The sequence below is a fragment of the Hemiscyllium ocellatum genome, chromosome 29 (genome assembly GCF_020745735.1).
Source record: "Hemiscyllium ocellatum isolate sHemOce1 chromosome 29, sHemOce1.pat.X.cur, whole genome shotgun sequence".
Lineage (NCBI taxonomy): Eukaryota > Metazoa > Chordata > Chondrichthyes > Orectolobiformes > Hemiscylliidae > Hemiscyllium > Hemiscyllium ocellatum.
Window position 1 is genome coordinate 54,525,290 of NC_083429.1, and position 20,907 is coordinate 54,546,196.

At 39.5% G+C, this 20,907-nt stretch overlaps 1 protein-coding gene across 2 annotated transcripts in view; it reads left to right on the forward strand.

The window, feature by feature from the left end:
• ddx6 (DEAD (Asp-Glu-Ala-Asp) box helicase 6) overlaps positions 1 to 13,996 on the forward strand; it is a 35,978-nt gene extending 21,982 nt beyond the window's left edge. For both annotated transcript variants that reach the window (XM_060847109.1, XM_060847108.1), the window contains exons 6-14: positions 119 to 265; positions 1,791 to 1,885; positions 3,241 to 3,363; positions 9,139 to 9,267; positions 9,793 to 9,909; positions 10,668 to 10,731; positions 11,310 to 11,411; positions 12,641 to 12,832; positions 13,475 to 13,996. In XM_060847109.1, coding sequence (XP_060703092.1) covers positions 119 to 265; positions 1,791 to 1,885; positions 3,241 to 3,363; positions 9,139 to 9,267; positions 9,793 to 9,909; positions 10,668 to 10,731; positions 11,310 to 11,411; positions 12,641 to 12,816 — 953 coding nt within the window. In that variant the 3' untranslated portion in view covers positions 12,817 to 12,832; positions 13,475 to 13,996. The remainder of the gene's footprint in view (positions 1 to 118; positions 266 to 1,790; positions 1,886 to 3,240; positions 3,364 to 9,138; positions 9,268 to 9,792; positions 9,910 to 10,667; positions 10,732 to 11,309; positions 11,412 to 12,640; positions 12,833 to 13,474) is intronic.
• Positions 13,997 to 20,907: the final 6,911 nt, after the last annotated feature.

Here is a 20,907-nt window from a genome sequence, read left to right on the forward strand (position 1 = left end):
CTAAGTGATCTATTTGAAGTTTGAATGTTCCCATGATTTTGTTGCATGTTGCTATTTACTGATGCCTGCATTGATAACTAACCCCAGGTTGATTTTTCTTTGCTATTGGTATATCAAGCTATGGTAATCGTGCCTACCCGGGAGTTGGCACTGCAAGTCAGTCAAATCTGTATCCAAGTCAGCAAGCATATGGGTGGTGTGAAAGTGATGGCTACCACAGGAGGAACCAATCTCCGGGATGACATCCTGAGGCTCGATGAGACAGGTGAGTATGTAGGCTGATGTCATCAATTTCTGATCTGAACCACATTTCAAAATATGAAATTCTAAGTTCTAGCAATAAATGCAATTATACTATGAAATTTCAGGTTATCTAGGTTTCAGTACTGAAGAATAGAATCTCCTCTTGCAATCAGAAGTCTGAGTCAAAGTGGTGGCAGACCTACAGCGAATATTTGTTGGAGGGGCCTAATAGGGGATGAATATTAGCTAGGATTAGGCTCCCCTGCTTTTCTTTTTGAAATGTTATATTGAATCTTTCTGTTCCTCTAAGGCAGCAGACCGAATGAGATTTGATTTAATATTGACATGGATATAGGTACAATGAAAATGTTTTATGCAATATGTGCAGATCATACAATACCAAGTACATGAGGGTATTAAAGCAGAGCAAGGAATACATTGTTTTGGCTGCAGAGAATGTGCACTGGAACAACCTTACATTTTGAAATTTGAGGCCTGTTCAGAAATCTAATAACGGGAAGTTGTTCTTGAATCTGTTGTTTTAAGCTTTTTTCTGAATCTAGACCTGGATTTAATCTTTCAGCTGAAAATTTGCCATTTCAGCAGAACAACACTTCCCTATTACATATTGAGAGGTGGCCAAAGATTTTTGCCCACAGGTTCTGGAGTAGTGTTTGAACCTGCAACCTTCTGATCCTGAATAGATCACTAGCAACTGCATCACACGTAGGAGCAATTTCTGTTTTAAAGAAATAGTTTAGAAAATGATTGTAAATTTCCCTGAAAATATCCATTCTGACTTAAGCATGGTTAAACTCTTAAGGATCATTTCCCCCAGTTTCTTCAGTCTTTTGTTTTTGCACAAGGATCTTTCATCTCATTTGAAAATGTGTCAATAGATATCACTAGAGTTTAAGAACTGTCAATTTACAACTGAAACAGCAATCGTAATGTCTGTCTGAGCATATTTGACTTTGAAAGATTAAAAAGAGAAGTGTCCTGCACAGTCAGTGTGGATGAGCCAGAGTGAAGTTACGTGTAGATTAACGTTGTTTAATCAGTGTATAAATTAACAGTAAAATCGCTGTTCTGATTTAGTGCAGAATGTCCTTTTTTTTTACTCTTTTTGCCCCCATCTTTCCAACTTAAATGCAATTTAAGCTGAAGTGAATTGAAAGAACTGTGGGTGCTAAAAGTCAAGCAAAATCAAATTGCTAGCAAAAACTCTCCAGGTCTGGCAGCATCTGTGGAGAGAAAGTAAAGGTGACATTTAAGCTCCATTTGAGTTCTTCAGAGTCCTGTTTTTGTACCAAACCTTAGTGCTCAATTGGCACCCAAAATTCCTCTTAAAACACATTAAGATTTCAGTTGTGTAGATTGACTGACTGCTTATTCATGGGCATTCAATTTCGTGGCTCCCTTTTATAGCTTTGTGGTTGGGGTGTGCTTCAATTTATGTGGGGTGTGACTTGTTCTGTATTGTTCTCTGCATGCCTAAAATTAGAACTACTTTTTAAAGTGCTAATTATTGTTTCATTTAAATACAGTCCACGTGGTGATTGCAACCCCTGGAAGAATCCTTGATTTGATTAAAAAAGGCTTGGCTAAAGTGGACAACATACAGATGATTGTATTAGATGAGGTAATGCACCATTTAAATAACTGCAGCGATTAGAATTTTACATTTAAAACTAAATTCCTTTAGCTTTTCCTTTTTTTGTTTTTGTAACAGTTTTTGAATTTAGGGTCCTTGCACTTGACTGAAGCGAGATTAAGTCATTTGGTGCTTTTATTCACCCTGAAGCCGTTACACACTTAAATGCTATTGTATAAAATCCTAGATTGACAAGACCGATTCTGCAGGTATTCTATGAAGCAAAATGAAAACTTTATTGAAAAACAAAAAAAAGTAACAATTGTTCTGTGGCTATTGTTTTAAGGATAAGATTTTCTCAGGTCTCCCTGTGTTGTTACCCACATTCGGGAGTTTGAGACCATGTTTACCACTCTGGTTTTTAAATGGCCAGAAGAAAGTAGCTGCTTTTGGATCTTTAAAGTAACTTCTAGGAAGTGCCTTTGTCAGAGTGATGTAATTTGCTGTAAGATTGTTAATTCAAACTTTAGCTGCTGCTCTCCAGTATTACCGAGAGAATCCATTAGTTTAATTAGCCTTGCTCCTCAGATTTAGAAATTTTGTTTGTTTATTATTTGATCACTTCCTGTCAACTTTGTCTTCTATGATTCAATGATTTGTGAGATACAGGGCATTCTGCTATAACATGCATTTTGTTAACTCAAATTCACTAACGTAATTGAGTTAGGACACTCGAAGTTTGAGAAGATTTGTAGCTCGGGTGCTCGTTGTTGTGGTTCTGTTTGCCGAGCTGGGAATTTGTGTTGCAGACGTTTCGTCCCCTATCTAGGTGACATCCTCAGTGCTTGGGAGGACTCCCAAGCATGGAGAATGTCGCTTAGGGGATGAAACATCTGCAACACAAATTCCTAGCTCGGCAAACAGAACCACCACAATTAGGACACTTCCTAAAGTGCAAATTTTTAAGTGTTGCCTGCAAATGAAGCGCTGTTTTTCTATAATGGGTTGCAATCACTGTTATAGAAGAACCTGTACAACAAAATAATCTTTAATCAAAAGGCAAGGTGGTGAAAACCATAATACTGAAGTTTTGGAAACCAAAATTTTCCTCCCAACCGTATACTTAACAGGTAATGTCTCATTATTTGTACAATTACCCAAAATATTTGCTCAGTAACTGTTCTCATTTTCTCCCTCATGAGACTGTTCTATAGGCTAACCACTATCTTGCTGAACTATTCGTAGTTCTTGATAGTAGTTCTTTTTATAAATTACCATGTAGTGACTAAACTGTGACCTTCATTGGTACTTTATTGGCTCAGCTAGACTTTTCCTTTTTTTTAATTGAATCCGCTTTGCAAGCTAACTGGTTAACTTGTTTCTCTCCTCTTCCTCTCCCATAGGCAGACAAATTGCTGTCACAGGACTTTGTGCAGATGATGGAGGACATAATCTCTACATTACCAAGAACCAGACAGATCTTGCTTTACTCTGCCACGTTCCCACTCAGTGTACAGAAGTTTATGGTAGGTGCCATCACATGATCCAATATGCCTGTGTACCAGAAACTTGGTAATTGCTCCCCATGGTCCCAACTGACCAGTGGTTCTCTAATTCAGTTACTCAGCGTAGTTGTCGTAAGTGACCAGAACCCACTACAGATAATGAAACCAGTGAGCATGATTATACAATCTTGTCATCTTGCTGTCCATCTGCATTTGTTCAATTTCACTAGACACTGATATCGTTGTGTTACAATCTCAGCTGATGTTCTACTACACAGTTTCATTCTAGAGTGAAGTCTGGCTTGCATGATCATATTTTGGTTTTCTTTTACTGAGAAATAAGCAGATGGCTGCAGATTCTATTTTAATGGTAGAACAGAAACTTTTTCACAAATAAAACCAATAAACACAAACCAAGCTATCTAGCTATAATGGTTGAGAGCTTTGAAAGCATACAGGCACATTATTCTCTTCTATTTTTACAGTTAATCATACCAGAGAAATTTTACTATCACATGAAGGTTCTACTGAATGACCTACTTTCAGTTCCTTGAATCATTAAATGTTTTCCTTGAATGCCCATGGACCAGATATCTTGGGCTTTCTCAGCTTTGAATAACCAGTGCAAATTTCCCTGGTCTGGAAGTTTCTCAAACTGTACTTTTTCCCGGAGTTTCATTAACTGCTGAGTAATGGTTTTTCCTGGAGGGGAAAATAAAAGTTTATCTAACACCAGTCGGGTGTTCAAACTGAATCCAAAAAGCTTTTGAACTTTATTTTTAAAACTTGCTCACTGCTACACCTATACCTTTAATGTTTTCTCTCATCTGTAAATCTTCACAGTAAAACAAACTCCTATTAATGCTCTAGGAGACCTTGTCACCTGCTGTTTCAACTGTATACTGGTTCTGAAAAGAATAACCTAGTTTTTTCCCAAACCCCTTCACAAAAATAGACCAGCATGCAGATGTTAGGCTTCACTAGTCTGAAACTCTTAAGACCTTGCTTCCTGAACTTTGAGTCATAATCCCTAGTGGGCTTGGCAACTAAAGCTTTGGGGTTGCAAGTTCTGATGCAACACTGGCTAGTAAGCTGTGACCACATTCTAGTGGTTGAGGCCCCTTAAAATCAAATTTTTTTTTGAAATGGTAAGTATAGGATACAACATTTAGTTAGGCTAAGTCTTGTCAAATGGCTAGGTACGTGCTTTTCCGTAATATGTTGGAGCAGAAATAGGCCATTCAGTCCACTGAATCTTTTCTATCCATTCAATGATATCAAAGCTGATCTGATGTTTGGCTCCATAGTTTTCTTTTTTTTTCTTTCCCCATCAGCCTTTGCTTCCTTGCTGATTTTAAGAATGTGTTTGTCTTGGGGTGACAGTGATTCAGTGGTTAGTACTGCTACCTCAGTGCCAGAGACTTGGGCTTGATTCTAGCCTTGGATGAGTGTCTGTCTGTGTGGAGTTTGCATGTTCTCCCCATGTGTCTTTCCACAGTCCAAAGATGTACAGGTTGGGTGGATTGGCCCTTGTAAATGCAAGATAATGGTGATAAGGCAGGAGGGTGGGTTTGACTGGGATGCTCTTTGGAGTATCAGTGTGACTCATTGGGCCAAATGACCTTCCATGCTGTAGCAATTCTATGAATTCTTGAATATACTTAATGGCTCAGCCTTGGCAGTCCTCAGCAATAAAGAATTCCAAAGATTCACCACCCTCAAGAAATTCTTCATCTCCATTTGAAAGGGGTGATCCTTGCTCTGAGATTAATACCTCTGGTCCCAAACTCTCCCACAAGGACAAACACCCTTTCCACACCTATCCTAGTGATCCTTCCTTCAATAAAGTCTCCTCATCTGTATTCCAATGAGTACAGGCCTAGCCTACCCCAATTCTGTCTGTAAAATGTTCCTCTATTCCTAGGTTTAGCCATGTGAACCTTCTGTAGACTGCCTCAAATGTATATTTTTTCTTTAAAAAGGGGCCCAAAATTGTACACTGTATTCTAGATGTGGCCCAACTTGAATAGTTGCAGCAAAACATCTCTGCTTTACTCCATTTTCCTTTTGAAACAACAGGCAGCAGTCTGTCTACCTTCCAGATTACCCACTTTTTTTAATTTGAGCACACAGGCTTCCAAATCCCAGTAATATTTAACTCCTCCTCTTCCTGCTAAATTGTACAACGTCACACATTTTCCCACATTACATTCAATCTGCCAAGTTTTGTCTACGTGTCTAATCTGTGGATATCCCTTTTGCAGGCTGTCACCCTCACCACTTTCCTTCCCACCTGTTTTTGTCATTTGCACACTTGACTATTGTAAGTTCACTTCCTCATCCAAATCATAAATATTTATAAATAATTATTCCAGCCCCATCCATGTGGCAATCCATTAGTTACAGATTGCCATCATGAAAATGACCCCCCTTATCTCAAATGTGTTCTATTAGTTCTCCCCGTGTCTGCGTGGGTTTCCTCCGGGTGCTCCGGTTTCCTCCCACAGTCCAAAGATGTGCGGGTCAGGTGAATTGGCCATGCTAAATTGCCTGTAGTGTTAGGTAAGGGGTAAATGTAGGGGTATGGGTGGGTTGTGCTTCGGCGGGTCGGTGTGGACTTGTTGGGCCGAAGGGCCTGTTTCCACACTGTAAGTAATCTAATCTAAGTAATCTAATCTAATCTAGTTAGCTGATCTTCTATACTAACTCAACACTGGCGGTTATCTTTGATTATGTTGCCTTGTATTTCTTATCAAAAATCCAAATATTTTCCAATTACTGCTTCCCCATTATCTATCCCTATTATTACTCTTCGAGGAATTCTTCTAGAAACTTACCAGATGTGATTTTTTTTTAAAGCAATGCTGAATCTGCTTGATTTAGATGTATATCTAAATGCTCTGATATTACATTCTTTGTTATAACCTAATTTTCCCAGTAATACCAAATTGATAACTGGCCTACAGTGAGTGAATTAATTGTGCAAATAGATCTAAATGGTATGATATAGTTGGGATTAGTGTGTCATGGCTACAAGGTGATTAAGGATGGGAATTGAATATCTGGATGGTTTTTGGGAACGGCAAGCAAAAGGGAAAGGTGAAGTTGTATTGCCAATTATAGAAAATTAATGCACCGTCAGGAAGCATACTAGCTGTGAAGTGGAATGTGTAGAGCATTCAAACAGCAAAGGACAGAACAAGACAGTGGGTTGTATTTAGACACTTACTGTAGTGGTAATATTGGGAAAGAAATTTAAACAGGCAATTGTGATGCAAGTATTAAATTTACATCTGTAAATATGATAAATTTAATCTGCATATAGATTGGGTAACCGTACTGTAGAGGAGCAATTTCTGGGATTTACACTAGCTGGTTTTCAAGATCAATATGTTGAATCAAATACAGAACAGGCATCCTAGATTGGGTATTGTGTCATGCAAAACAAATAATAGTCTTGGTGTGCAAGGCTCCTTGGGAAAGAGGTACAAAGTTCCTCTTCAAGATGGAGAGATGTAGTTCATTGAGACTAGGGACCTGAATCTAAAAGGAAGCTGTGATGGTTTGAGTCACAAGCTAGCTAAGATTAAATTTGTGTGCAACTTGAAAGCGGTAACAGTAAAAATATAATTGTTCACTTTCATTCCTTTCTTTCACTTTTTTAAAAAAAAACTCTTGCTGTTCATATTGGTATTTATGCAAATCTACTCTTATTTGTCCCTTTTTTTTAGTTTTTGGTGATTTTAATAACTTCCCATTCCTCCTTCCTACTAATGTTTACCATATTTTGTTTTTGCTTTCAATTTGGTGCTTGCCTCAACTTCTCTGATTAACCTTGGATGGCTTATCCTCTTCCTTGGATCCTCTTTGTTCACTTGGGATATATATTTGCTCTGAGCTATGAATTCTCTTTTAAATATCTGCCATTGTTTCTCATCAGCCTTTGCACCTAAATTCCTTTCCTAGTCCATTCTAGATAGCTGTAACTTATTTGTTTGCAATTACCCTTTATTTGACTTTAGCACAATTGTTTGTGACCCAAGTTCCTCCCTCACTGTTCAATTCTACTGTATCATGGTCACTGTTTCCAAGAGAATCTATATTTTTTTTCAACACTTTATTAAACCTGCCTCATTACCGACATCTGTTCCAAAAAACCACCACAACAGATTAACCATCAATCTGTTTGTGCTGTTAATGCATTTTTGTTGTGAATACTATGCAGCCTAGGAGCGATTAATTTGCTTTTAAAAACTTTTTTTGTTTCCTCCTTGACCCACAGTTACTGCTGTTTTATATTAATGTATACTGATTTGCTGTCCATTCTTGTATAAATATATACCCTTGTGTTTTCTTTCTCTTTCCCCACTCCCTCCAATTAGTTTCACAAGTTTTTATTTGGACTGTTTCAACTACAGGGTTTCTGTCTTCTCTTCTCTTCCTTCCTCATGCTCATTCTCACACACCATGATTGCATTTTAAATGAGACCTGAGTGAGTGGCTTTGGTCAAAGCATTGCAATCACAAATGTACCACTGGTGGGCACCTATTTTCCACAGGCAGAATGTGCGCACAGTCTGTGTTTCATTGCGAAAAAGCAACCATTCTCCAGTTCATTTCTCACCGACAAACGAGTAAACCTGTCTGCTACAAAGTCTAAAGCTGGACTTTGCTGGTGAGCTGCTCTAACTAGTGCATTGTCCACAGTAATCTTTCTACTAAGATTTCAAATGCCAACTAATCAGAACTCCCCTGCTTATACAGTGGAAATGTTCTCCCTTTGCTTTGGTTTTTTTTAATTGAATAAAGCTTTGAAAAAGTGTCCATTAAATTTGGATAGAATCATAAATGTGCAGTGTAGAAAGTGACCCTTTGTTCCAACTTGTCCATGCCAACCAGATATCCCAATCTAGTCTCATTTGCCAGCTCTTGGCCCATATCCCTCTAAACCTTCCTATTCACATACTCATCCAGATAATGCAATTGTACCAGCTTCCACCACTTCCTCATTCCATACACACTCCACCCCCTGTGAGAAAGTTGCCTCTTGGGTCTCTTTTTATATCTTTCCCCTCATCCGAAACCTATGTCGCCTAGCTCTGGACTCCCTCACTTCCGATATGAAGGTGACCAGAATTGCACACAATATTCCAAAAGTAGTCTAACCAATGTCCTGTACAGTTGCAACATGACCTCCCAACTCCTGTACTCTATACTCTGACCAATAAAGGAAAGCATACCAAATGCCACTTTAACCTATCTACCTGTAACTCTATTTTCAAGGGACTATGAACCTGCACTCCAAGGTCTTTGTTCACTAACTCTCCCTCTGACCTTGCCATTAAGTGTATAAGTCCTGCTAAGATTTGCTTTTCCAAAATGCAGCACCTCACATTTATCGAAATTAAACTCCATCTGCCACGTCAGTCCATTAGCCCATCTGATCAAGATCCTGTTGTAATCTGACACAACTTTTGTCGCTGTCCACCACACCGCCAATTTTGGTGTCATCTGCAAACTTACTAACTATACCTTCTATATTCTTATCCAGATCATTTATATAAATGATGAAAAGTAGTGGACCCAGCACTGATCCTTGTGGCACTCCACTGGTCACAGGCCTCCAGTCTGAAAAACAGCCCTCCACTACCCTCTGTCTTCTACCTTTTGAGCCAGTTCTGGATCTAAATGGCTAGTTCTCCTGTATTCAGTGAGATCTAACCTTGCTAATCAGTATACCATTAGGAATGATGTTAAATGATATTGAATAGTAGTGCTCTAATTTTCTCTCTGCAGAATTCACATTTGCAGAAACCATATGAAATTAACCTGATGGAAGAGCTGACACTGAAAGGAGTAACCCAGTACTATGCCTATGTTACAGAACGGCAGAAAGTGCACTGTCTCAACACCCTCTTCTCTAGGGTAAGCAATGTATTTTCATAATTGTGTAGTTGGCTATTAACCTGATCTTCAGCCACTTTAATGGCTGTAATTGAAACTTGTTCCTGGTGCAGTCTGATGTTCCTGTTTATCATCCTTGTTAGAGATGTCATCACTTTTTTTTTTCTCTGAATGATTAGGTCCTGTTTGTTCCACAGCTCCATTTAAAGAGCAGGTAGTTTGCCTGTCTTTACCAGATGTCTACATTTTAATATCCCAAAGGCAGCAATCAATCTGATTTGGGAATTGGGCTTTTTGACCTTTCTTTTAGGGAATTGTTACCAATGTAAATCTATATCCTCCTTGGAATTGTAAGAGTGCTTTATAGTCCTGTTGTGATGCGAGGGAGAAGTTGAGCACTTAAGGCCAGTCACTTCTCCACTATTGTTTGGTCCATCGGGCTGGCTGCATAACTGCCAGTATTAAATAGGGAAGGCCGTAGCTCAGTATCAATATACCTATGCTGATTTCAACTATTGCATTAACAAACTTTTTGTTTTGTTTTAGCTTCAGATTAACCAGTCAATTATATTCTGCAACTCCTCCCAACGAGTGGAGCTGCTGGCTAAGAAAATTTCCCAGTTGGGTTACTCCTGTTTTTACATTCATGCTAAAATGAGGCAGGTGAGTTCATTTTAAAAAAAAAAGGGTTTGGAGTTTAAAAAGACTTCTCCATGTTGAAACAATATTGTAAATTTAGCTGCTGCACGTTGAGTTTTACCAACATTTATTAGAAAATAATTGTCCATCCCTTAACTCATGGTGGTCATGTAAGTTTATTCTACGGCTACAGTCCCTCTAACGAGACTTGTATTTAGAGGGGAAAAACTGTGTTTGCTTATCGCTTTTGTTTTTATCATCTTCTGGCTGCATCTAAAACTAAACTCTAACAAGTTAAATTTAATTTTCATGCTCCAAGTAACTTACTGTTCCTCCTTTGCCATTTTTTTTTTGTAAACTTGTAGATTGTGCTAAGCTTTTTAAGGCCATAGTCCACTAGGCACCTGACATTCTCTAGTATTTACTCACTACCATTTTTTAAACTAACTTTGTTAGGATAGTTGACTGCGGTATCTTTTTAAAACTGAGTCCCAACTGTCCTGTGTAATGGTACTTGTAGAAGGTATTGCTGAATAGTTAGTTGGATTGAGAACTTGTTTGTTTTTGGTGTGGCATAATAGTGGAAAGAGGGTGGTAAAAGCCTTTAAATACCTTTTTTCACAGCTTTCATCTTTTTGTAGTAGTTAGATCCCTTGGACTAGCAACTATTACAAAACTAACTTTTTTTTAAAGAAAAAATTAGATCATTTTGCACGTAACCTTTAACTCTTGCAAAGATTTAACCGTTCCTTTTAGTAAGATGAGTTGTTTTATTTTGGCAGGAGCATCGTAACCGTGTGTTCCATGATTTTAGAAATGGAATGTGCCGCAATTTGGTTTGCACTGGTATGTACTAAACTTTCCAATGTGTTGTGTAATCCAGCCATGCAAAGTGAGAATTTTGTTTGGCTTTTCTTGGGTTATCTAGTTCTGCACACTTCTTATTACAGAAACATTTGGATGTGCCTTCAGTCAAAGGAAGGAAAATCAGTTGGGAAAGTTAATCTTTCCAGACTGCATCTCCCAGTGGAGTGAGAAGCTGAGTTTCCTAATGTGCTCGGTTTCAAGAGGCCTAGCAGGCCTAGCTGAAATTTTTCTTTTTACTATTGGTGAATTAAAATGCTGCTGAACCAGTTAAATACGTGGGCAAAAAAGTACTAACTATAATTTTAAAACCTGGATGATATTTAAATCAAGGAAACTGATCTCATTTACAGTTTTAGTTTGGAAAGGCACTAAGTTAATGAATGCAAGTAGTGCAGTTGGGCCAGATGCAATTGGATATACTCTTGCATGGAAGAGGAGAGTGGTCATGAAACATTTTTCATGTCGTTACCAGTGCCTGTGACTGAATTGTGGGATATGTAAACCTGAAGAAAATTCAAGGCAGGTTTTTCAGCCAAATGTTTTTTTTAACTTTTCAGATCTGTTCACTCGTGGTATTGATATCCAAGCTGTGAATGTTGTAATAAACTTTGATTTCCCAAAGATTGCAGAGACCTATCTACATCGAATTGGCAGATCAGGTGAGGGTAAAGCCTATTTATTTCCCTAGATAACATGAACTTGAGGATGCTCTCTACTTCCCAGGAGGTTACTGTACACTGAGGTATCTGCTATCTTCACTTTTTCTCTCCTTTGGGAAAGAGTTTGTCTGTGTTTGTTTTCTGGTAGTGCCTTTTTAGTTGAGATTGGGGAATTTGGAGTTGCTGCCTTTTGTGAAACACCCCCCCCCCCCCCCCCCCCCCCCCCCCCAAGGCTTGATTTTTAACTAGTTCAAAGTGCACTCACTTAAAATTGAAATCAGACTCCTATACATCCACTCGCTGACACTAATAGAAATATCGTAACCAAGAGTCAGTCACCTGGCCTGTCAAACCTGTTCCTCTGTCCAAGATGAGTACTGGTCAGCATGGATGAGTTGGACCAAAGGATCTATTTTGTGCTGTGCAACTGACTCTAGGATCATGGCAGATTTTTAATGTCATATTCTTGCTTTCTACCCATATCACTTTTCTTAAAATGTCTCTCTTTGAATACATTTGAAGACTTGCTCTCCCCCTCCCCCACTGATTTTGCTGTCTTTAAATGAAGAAAATTTTTTTTTTGGTCTTGAGTTCTACGTAGCTACCTTAAGATTGCATGGCCCTGGATGTAGCCCCTCAATCAGAGGAAACATCATCCTCCCTGAATTTTGTGTACTAACCTTGAATTGTAATAGCTTTTTTATTTCAGATTCTCTTCTCTTTTCACCCCCTCCCTCCCACCACGCACGCATAGCAAAATTGCTAACCTCTTGAGTACAGATGATCCTGCTTGCTTGCTGCAACTCATTTTCTACCTGGGTACCTTACATCCCCCATCCCACCATCGCCAAGATCTTGCTTTGCATGGGTTGCTGCCTGTACAGCCAGCTGTACACCATTCCCATTAACACCTTACCTCACATTTAGCTCTTGTGCTTCTCTTAGCTCCTTTTAATCTGAGCATGCTGTAGGATTCAAACTGAACTTGAAACTGATTCAAGCTATTATTTCCAGCCTCCTGTTACAGTTCTGCAACATAACCACTGCTGTATCTCGGAATAGAGGCGATGCTTTAAACTGCTAGCTCTTAGTTTAGATATTGTCATTATCTACCTGAACAGGTAGATTGACATGCAGTTGGGTCTAGAACCCAGGCGTTTGCCCCAAAATAGAGACCTTACTGCTGCCACAAGTACCTAGTTTTTATTTTGTGGAATGTCTGTCTGCAGGACGGTTTGGCCACCTGGGGCTGGCAATCAACCTCATCACGTACGATGATCGCTTTAATCTAAAGGCTATTGAGGAGCAACTCGGAACAGAGATCAAGCCCATCCCTGGGAGTATTGACAAGAGTTTGTACGTTGCAGAGTACCACAGTGAGCCAGATGGGGAGGACAAACAGTAACAGTGCAAACAAACCGGTATGTACTAAATGAAACTTTGTGGGTACTGCTTTCAGTCAGACTTTCCATAATAGTATTTGCACTTGAAAGGAAAAATCAGATTTCTTTCATCCTTATTAGCTCTCCAATCCTAACATACCAGTTGGCCTTCTACTATTCTTAGCTTGTGTAACACTAGCAAGCTTGCTTTACAATTGACCCACACATATGCTGCCTAATGGAGATTAGTGGGTGGTCTCCTCCTAATTTTTGATTGTTGCTGTGGAACAATAGCCACAAATCTGAAGGAGGGTCTGCCAAAGTATGTTGCAATCCTAGCAACTAATTTTCAGCACAAAAAATCCTTCTGTTCATAGTTTGGGATTTTTCAGGTTATATTTAATTGAGTTTCTTTTAGTGATGACTGAAGTGGGACTTTTTTTGGGGGAATGGGGTTTAGGATAGAAAACCATGTGACATATCCTTATAATACTAAGAGCCATCAAACTTCTGCACTCCTTCAACCAGAGGAAAGCAAGGATGGAAATGGAGAAAGTGACTACTTTTGAGGGGAGGATGGGGGAGGTGGCGTGGGGGCAGGAGAGGTGATGCTATTCTAAAACAATTAGTTGTTCTTAACCAGCACCATTCTAATTCTGCATTCTGATCTAATATTTGCAGGCACTGATCACGGAATACAGAAACGAAGAATTTTTTTTGGCCTGGTCTGGAACACATCATTTCTTGGGATACCCTTCTCTTTTATTTGTCTCAGACAACATCATTATTTTCCTTCATTTGATGACACAAAGTGTAGTTCCCTGATTTTTTTTTTTGTGAAGGACCATTTCTTCCTGAGCTCAATGGTTTGCACTGTGTGCAGGGAGTGGACAACTATTGCACTAACTGGCACGGGGGTTCTAGACTAAGCGGCACTGAAGAGCTGAACTGAACAGCGAACAGCACACTTTGTTGACTCCTCCTTTTCTTCTTTACCCCCTCCATTTTATCTTTATTTTTGCTGAAGCCACTGACCAGGATATTCATCTGATGGCTTCTCAACTTCTCCCAGCACACACACATCAGTCTTAGGCTACCAAGTTTTTATGGTATTTGTATAAAGTGCCTTACGGTGATGCAGGACCATATGAATACCATCCCTAGATTATAGCCATCTGTCACTTATTTTTGTCAGGGTTGGGAGGGGGTGGGGGGGGGCGGGGTTTATGTGACATTAACTTCATCTGTTTTCCATTGGTGAGAGTTAAATGGAATGTATTTGGTTGGGGGGGTGGGGTGGTTGAGTGGGGGCAAAGAAGAGAAGAAAAATCTGCAAGATTTTAGTGTTTTAATTTTTGAAGGGGACTATTTTCCTTGGAGAAGTTGAGCTGGAACTCCAGATGAGATGTCATCTTGATGTATATATGTTAAATATGTTGGGGCTAATTTTGTTGACTTTGCGCTCAGAAGGAAAGCTTGCTTTGTGCATTTTTAAAATTTTTTTGTTTTCTTTTTGGAGGTTGGCCGCAAAACTCCAAGCATGACCCTAGCAGAACACTAAAGAACCCTTTCCCCTCTTCCCTCCCCCACCCCAAAACCCTCAGTCTACCACTTCTCCCTCCCTCTCCTTTGCTCCCTCCCTCCCTCCTCTCCCTTAGACTTGAATGTAGACTGTTCTGCAGCAACTACACTCTGACTCGGGGACTTCTTAACACAGGCATCTATTTTCCTTCTGACAGCAAGATGAAGTGTGTCCCACAGAAGATTGATGTGTATACACCTGTAAACATGTAAATAGGTTTTTTCTATCATCTTGTTACCTTTGATATAAAAAAAATATTGGTTACTGGGGCTGGTAGGGAATGTGTAGGATGTTGCTGTGAAGCTCCAGCTGTGAGGGGCACTGTTGCATACAACACCAGCATTGTAGCTGATTTCTGATCACGAAGAGTAAAAGACATCCAGCATCCTATAGCTGGGAGTTGGTAACACGGGTACAGAAGGAGGCACACCTCCTCTTTCCTGCATTGAACTGTTTGGATAAAGTGAATATAATGAAACGTTTTTTTGACCCCAAATACTTTGTGGTGAACTGCGTCTTAAAATGTTAAAACGCTATCCACTCTGTTGACGTACGCTGGTTTAAAGGTACGTACTTTTAGTGAAATAAGAAAAAAGCCTTTTAAGTTACCCAGCCAGCTGTTGCCTTTGTTTTCCAAGTGCAAGCTATAGCCTCGACTGCAAGGATTGAAGAGCACCTACATGTTCTATAGCTGCCACAATCCTGTTCTCTATCTTTGCTCTTGCTTTAAGAGCATTAAAGCAGCCTGAGTGCCTTTTTTAATTGGCTATCTATACCTCTTCGTTAAAATCTTATTTCTACCCCTCTTGATTTGTATAGATTCCTGTTCTAGTGTAATTTTTTTGGTTTAGGAGTCCTGTTAGAAAAAAGAAAACAAAAATTTCCCTTGTAGTCTTGTCTTTCTGTATTTGTTTCCATTTGGCATGGTTTGGCCAAATGGAGGTGAACTGTGAAGTTTTTCCACGAGCCATTGATAAGTGAAGTCACAGTTGTGATTTTTGTTTTATGAAATGCAAAATCAGTTCCTGCAGAAACCAGTACAAACTTTAAACATTAAATATTCAGAACTACTAATGAGAGAAATCTGTTTCTGGAACAATGTCCTTCTAGAACTAATTTAGACATGAAGCCCCACCCACCAATCTGTCAGTCAGCATCTGTAGTCACCAATCACATTCGGCTCTTCAATTTGCCTTTGCCTTCTACAATTTGAGTAGAGTTATTGACAGTTCTGAAATTTGTAATTCTGAAAGTGATAGGATGTCATTACCTCTACTTTTTGAACCCTTTTAAGTATTGGTAATGATGTTGTGTCGTTTATAGCAAGGTTCTTTTGAAGAGTAAGGAATATTCAAGTTTAACTTCACTTTGGTGAAATTAATATTCTGTAGACATTTAAATTTCGAGACTTAATGGTAAACAGCTTGGGAACTATATTGGTTTTTTTTTGTTGTTGTAAACTAATGGTTGTAATCTGTTTTTAATGTTGTTGCCTGTAGCTGTACCCCTCACAGTGTGCTGGCAGATTGGCCTGATGTACAGGCAATGTGAAACAATGGGTCAGAAAAGAATGCTAGTAACCTCCAGCCTGAGTAACTGCTGTCTCAGAGGCATCTGTACTTCTGATCAACTCCCACACACTCAAAACTTTAAGATAATCTGTGATCCAAATGCAATATGGTAGGTGGAAGAATTCTTTTTAGTTCTGAAATAAACTGCTAGTCAAGGACCAGTAGTCAGTGATCCCTCTGGAATTTTCCACTAGCTTATGTATTTGAGGGCAAGGGAGCAAGACCTTGTAATTTGAACCCCTGGAAGAAATGATCACACCCAAGCTATTAGTATTAAGTTTGTAAGTGTAGTTTTAATTTACCACTGGCAAACACCCAAAAGTCCATTAATCCTGGAGCTGTCTTGTTGGAGTGTTGGATTGGTTAGTTCATTTGCAAACTTTGCATTGGTTTTATTGTATGGGGACTCTGTGATAGAACACTGGATTCTTCCATCATTTAATTCCTTTTCCAGTTTGTGAAATGAACAACCACTTACACATTTGGGGATCATTTTGGGGAAAATGCAGATATTTTTCAGGACTAGAGTCTCATGTTAAAGTGTAAAGCATACATGAATAGGCACTTTGCACAAATGGAATACAGTGAACATTTTTGTGCATTATATTGCCAACTATTTGTTAATCAGCATTTTGAATTTAACGAACTTGCACTTTTTGAGGAGTGGAATTCTGGGTATGTGCAGGTGCCTCTCTGACAGATTTCCGTTTTGTTAATGTGCAAAAGATTATAGGGTTTACAAGATTTAAAATGCTGTAAGATAAGTGTCAGTAGCAGAAAGCTGTGTTAAGACCTGAGCACGGGTACCAGCTATGAAAACACCACCTGTTCTGCAGGTACTTCATGTAAAAGCAGTTATGATCGCAGCAGGTGGGAGTTGGGTTGGGTGGGGAATGATGGGATGGGTATAGATGAAAGAAAAGGAATTGACCAAAAATAGCATGTTGCTCTTGTGCTGCAGCTTTCGTCATCCATGGATAAAAGGTGAAGGGATCGTTCCACACACACTCACTTCTCGTCTTGTAAATAAAGAGCCGACGGCAGTGTGCACATCAGACACAAAATGTGTTGGACTTTGAGCGTACACACTGCCATCATTAACAAACAAGCCTGGTGCCATGGTTCAACGATCCCTACCGAAGCACAGATAAAGTTGAAAATATGTAGTAGTATTAACTTTTGGCCTCTCCTGTGAGAGTTGGCAATTTACTAGATTATCCCCTTGATAACCTCTGGTGTCAGTGGTTATCTGGGGAATGCAAGACTATGCCGGAGTATGCAAATTTTTGGTTTTGGATAGGGAAAGATGCTTTGTGACTTCCCATTGTTGAGTCAAGTGTGTAATCACGTCTCTGCCTTAACAATGATTTTCAAACTATAAAAGCCAGTGTTGTAGGCAGATAGCAGCAGATGCCTACACCAAACTGCTTTAAGAATTTGGTCATGATACAGCTCAAAAAGATACTACTAAAATGAACAGCAGTTATCTTCATTGAGAAGCATCTTTTTAACAATGGGGTAATCCTACAAAAGGGTTGTGCTGTAGCCATTCACTTTTTTTTAAATCAGTAACTGGCTCTTGGGGATAAAATGAGGGTTATTTTGGGAAGGGCCAAAACTTTTTAAATATGGAATGAGATGAGAGCATCTTTCCCTTGTTCTCCGTAGCATATTTCTGATGTGTGAAGTAGCTAAACATTGGCTCATAGTATCATCGGTTGAGCCCTTCACGCACAAAGTGACCAAGTCATCTCATTCTTTTTTTTTTGGGGGGGGGGTGCAGGGCGGGGGGGGGGGAGTGGGGGAGCATGGTAGATTCTGCTGTTCAGAGGATTTCATCTGCATGAAAGCCAGGTAGTTCAAAATCTGACAAATTTAATGGTGAGAAATGATTTGAAAATTCCACTATACCACTGGGAAATACAACTGTCTGCCTCATGGCCATCTGAGCAAGTCATTTTGTTAATGGCCATCAACACCATCCTAGTATCAGTTATTTTGACTTGGATAATTGGACATGTTGTTTATTTTTCCTTTTTTTTTGTTATCTTGGGGGGGTGGGTGGGAAAGAGATATTTGGGAAATATAGAACTCCTTATATTGTGCAGATGTAGTCCTTTTTGGGAGGGGGAGGGGTTGTGGGTTGTTGAACACAGTTCAAATAATGCCATATGGATCTTTACCAAAGTTGGGGGGGGGGGGGAAGCAACGGGATTGGGATTAAAAAACAAACTAAGGGCAAACCTGTCCCATTTCAGTGTTCAAGAAAAATTAAGTATCCCCAGTTTGAACAAAGATTCTGAAATTGGCGGCTTAAAAATAAAGCATAATCTCAAACCCTTTGCATTAAGGACACTGAAATGTTAGGACTGTTAAATGGTAACACTTAAGTAAAGTGAATAGTGTTTCCTATATGAAGAAAAGTCTATTTTAAATTGAACTCACATTTGGTTCCCTATTATGGGTGTAATTGGCTCTGAATATTCCAGTGAACTAAAAGAAAACTTTACTTTCATACCAGAACTTTTCTTTAAGGCTGATGCTATGTGGACTGGTTGTGAAATGATTTGAATGCTTATTCAGAATGAGTTGAGAGATTGTTAAAAGAAAGCTCCAGTTGCATTTTGTTCATTTAAATAAAACTCACTGGAATCTCTTTTTTGTGTGTGTGTATTTTGTTTGTAACAGATGGTTTTCGTTTCTGTGAAATATTGAACTGTAGCAGGAAAGCCACAGTTTTAGTATTTGGTCTGCAAAGTTGACTGCTGTGGGCCTTGACTGTTGCCTTTTGCAGTGTTGGCTAGAGATACTGAAACCCTCTCTGTTTTGAGTTGTGAATGTAGCATCTCCTACACAAAGAAAGTAACTTGCCCTGCTTCATATCACTGTCCCTTTTCCCCAGCAAGTAGTTTCTAATTTTGTTTGGTACTCTTCCGTAACCTTTTTTAATTATCCTTGCTGGAGTGCCTTGGGGTGTTTTATTGTCTGTTAACTGCTGTATAAAACAGGAGTGATGTTTTTGATTAGGGGTAATACTGGTTGTACTTAGGATATTCCTGAGAGTATGTCCAGTAAAGTTATTTGGGTGGAACTGAGAAATAAGAAAGGAGTGATCACATTATTGGGATTGTACTATAGACCCTCAGCAGGAAATTGAGAAACAAATTTGTATGGAGATCTGTTATCTGCCAAAATAATGGGATGGTTATGGTAGGGGATTTTAATTTGGCAAACATAGACTGGGAGTGCCATCGTGTTAAGGGCTTGGATGGGGCAGAATTGAAGTGTTCAAAATGTTTGGATTCAGTATGTGGATGTGCCAACTAGAAAAGATGCAAAACTTGACCTACTCTTGAAAAATAAGGCAGGGCAAGTGACTTGAGGTGTTAGTGTCAGTGGGAGAGCACTGGCTATAATTCTTAGTTTTAAAATTGACAGCAAAAGATAGACTAGATCTAAAAGTTGAAGTTCTAAATTGGAGGAAGGCCAATTTTGATGGTATTAGGCAATTGTTTTCAAAAGTTGATTTGAGATGAATGTTAGGTAAAGGGACAGGTGGAAAATGAGAAGGTTTCAAACCTGAGTCCAGAGAGGTATGTTTCTGTTTAGGGTGAGGGAAGGTTGGTAGGTTAGGGAATGCTGGATGACTAAAATTGGAAGTTTTTAAAAGAAAAAGCCTATGTTAGGTATAGATGCAGGGATCAAGTGAATCCTTGGTGTATAAAGGCAGTAGGAGTATACTTAAAAATGGGAAATCAGGAGTGTATAATGGCATGAGATCACTTTTTGACAAATAGGGGTTAAGGAGAATCCAAAAGATTCCTACAATACATTTAAGGACTGGAGGGTAATTAGGGAGAGAATATGGCCCCTTTAAAGACCACAAGGCTGTCCGTGTGGAACTGCAGGAGATTGAGATGCTAAATACTCATTGGTGTTTAATGTGGAGAAAGAACTGAAAGGCAATGTGGGAAAATGAATAGCAACATCTTGAAACATGCTTGTTTTACGCGGAGGTGGTCCTGGATGTCTTGAAACGCATAAAAGTGAATAAATCCCCAGGACCTGATCCGTGTATCCTAGAACTCTGGGAAGTGATTGCTGGGCCCTTTGCTGAGATATTTGTATTATGGACAGCCACAAGTGAAGTGCTGGAAGATTGAAGGATTGCTAATGTGGTGGCAAGGAAGACCCAGGGAACTAGATCAGTCTAGTGAGCCTGACCCCTCTGGAGGGGATCCTGAGGGACAAGACTTACATGTATTTGGAATAGCAAGCACTAATTGAGGATAGTCAATGTGGCTTTGTGCATGGGAAAGTGTCAAGATTTGAAGGTGAAGCAGCGGGCTATTTGGACACTAGTAAGGTGTTTGACCAGGTTCCTCATGTTAGCAAGGTTCGATCATTTGGAATTGAAAAATGTGGTGCTGGAAAAACCCCAACAGGCCAGGCAATATCAGAGGAGCAGCCTTCTGTTTTTCCAGCAACGCACTTTTCAACTCTGGTACTCCAGCATCTGCAGTCCTCACTTTCTCCTAGTTGATCATTTGGAATACAGGAAGAGCTAGCCCTTTGATGCAGAACTGGCTTGAAGGTTGAAAACTGGTGGCGGAGGGTTGCTTTTTAGACTGGAGGTGTGCACGCCACCAGGACTGCTGCTGGGTCCACTGCTTATTATAACTTTTATGTTATTTTGGATGCGAACATAGGCACGGTTAGTATGTTTGCAGATGATGCCAAAATTGGAAGTCTATGGACAGCAAAGAAGGTTGCCTCAGTACAACCAGTGTCTTGATCAGATGGGCTGATGGGGTTTATATGTGAAGTGCAGCATTTTGGAAAGGCAAATCAGGGCAGGACTTATACACTTAATGGTAAGGTGCTGAAGAGTGTTGCTAACCAAAGACCTAGGAATACAGGTTCATTGAAAATGGAGTTGCATATAGACAGGATTGTGAAAA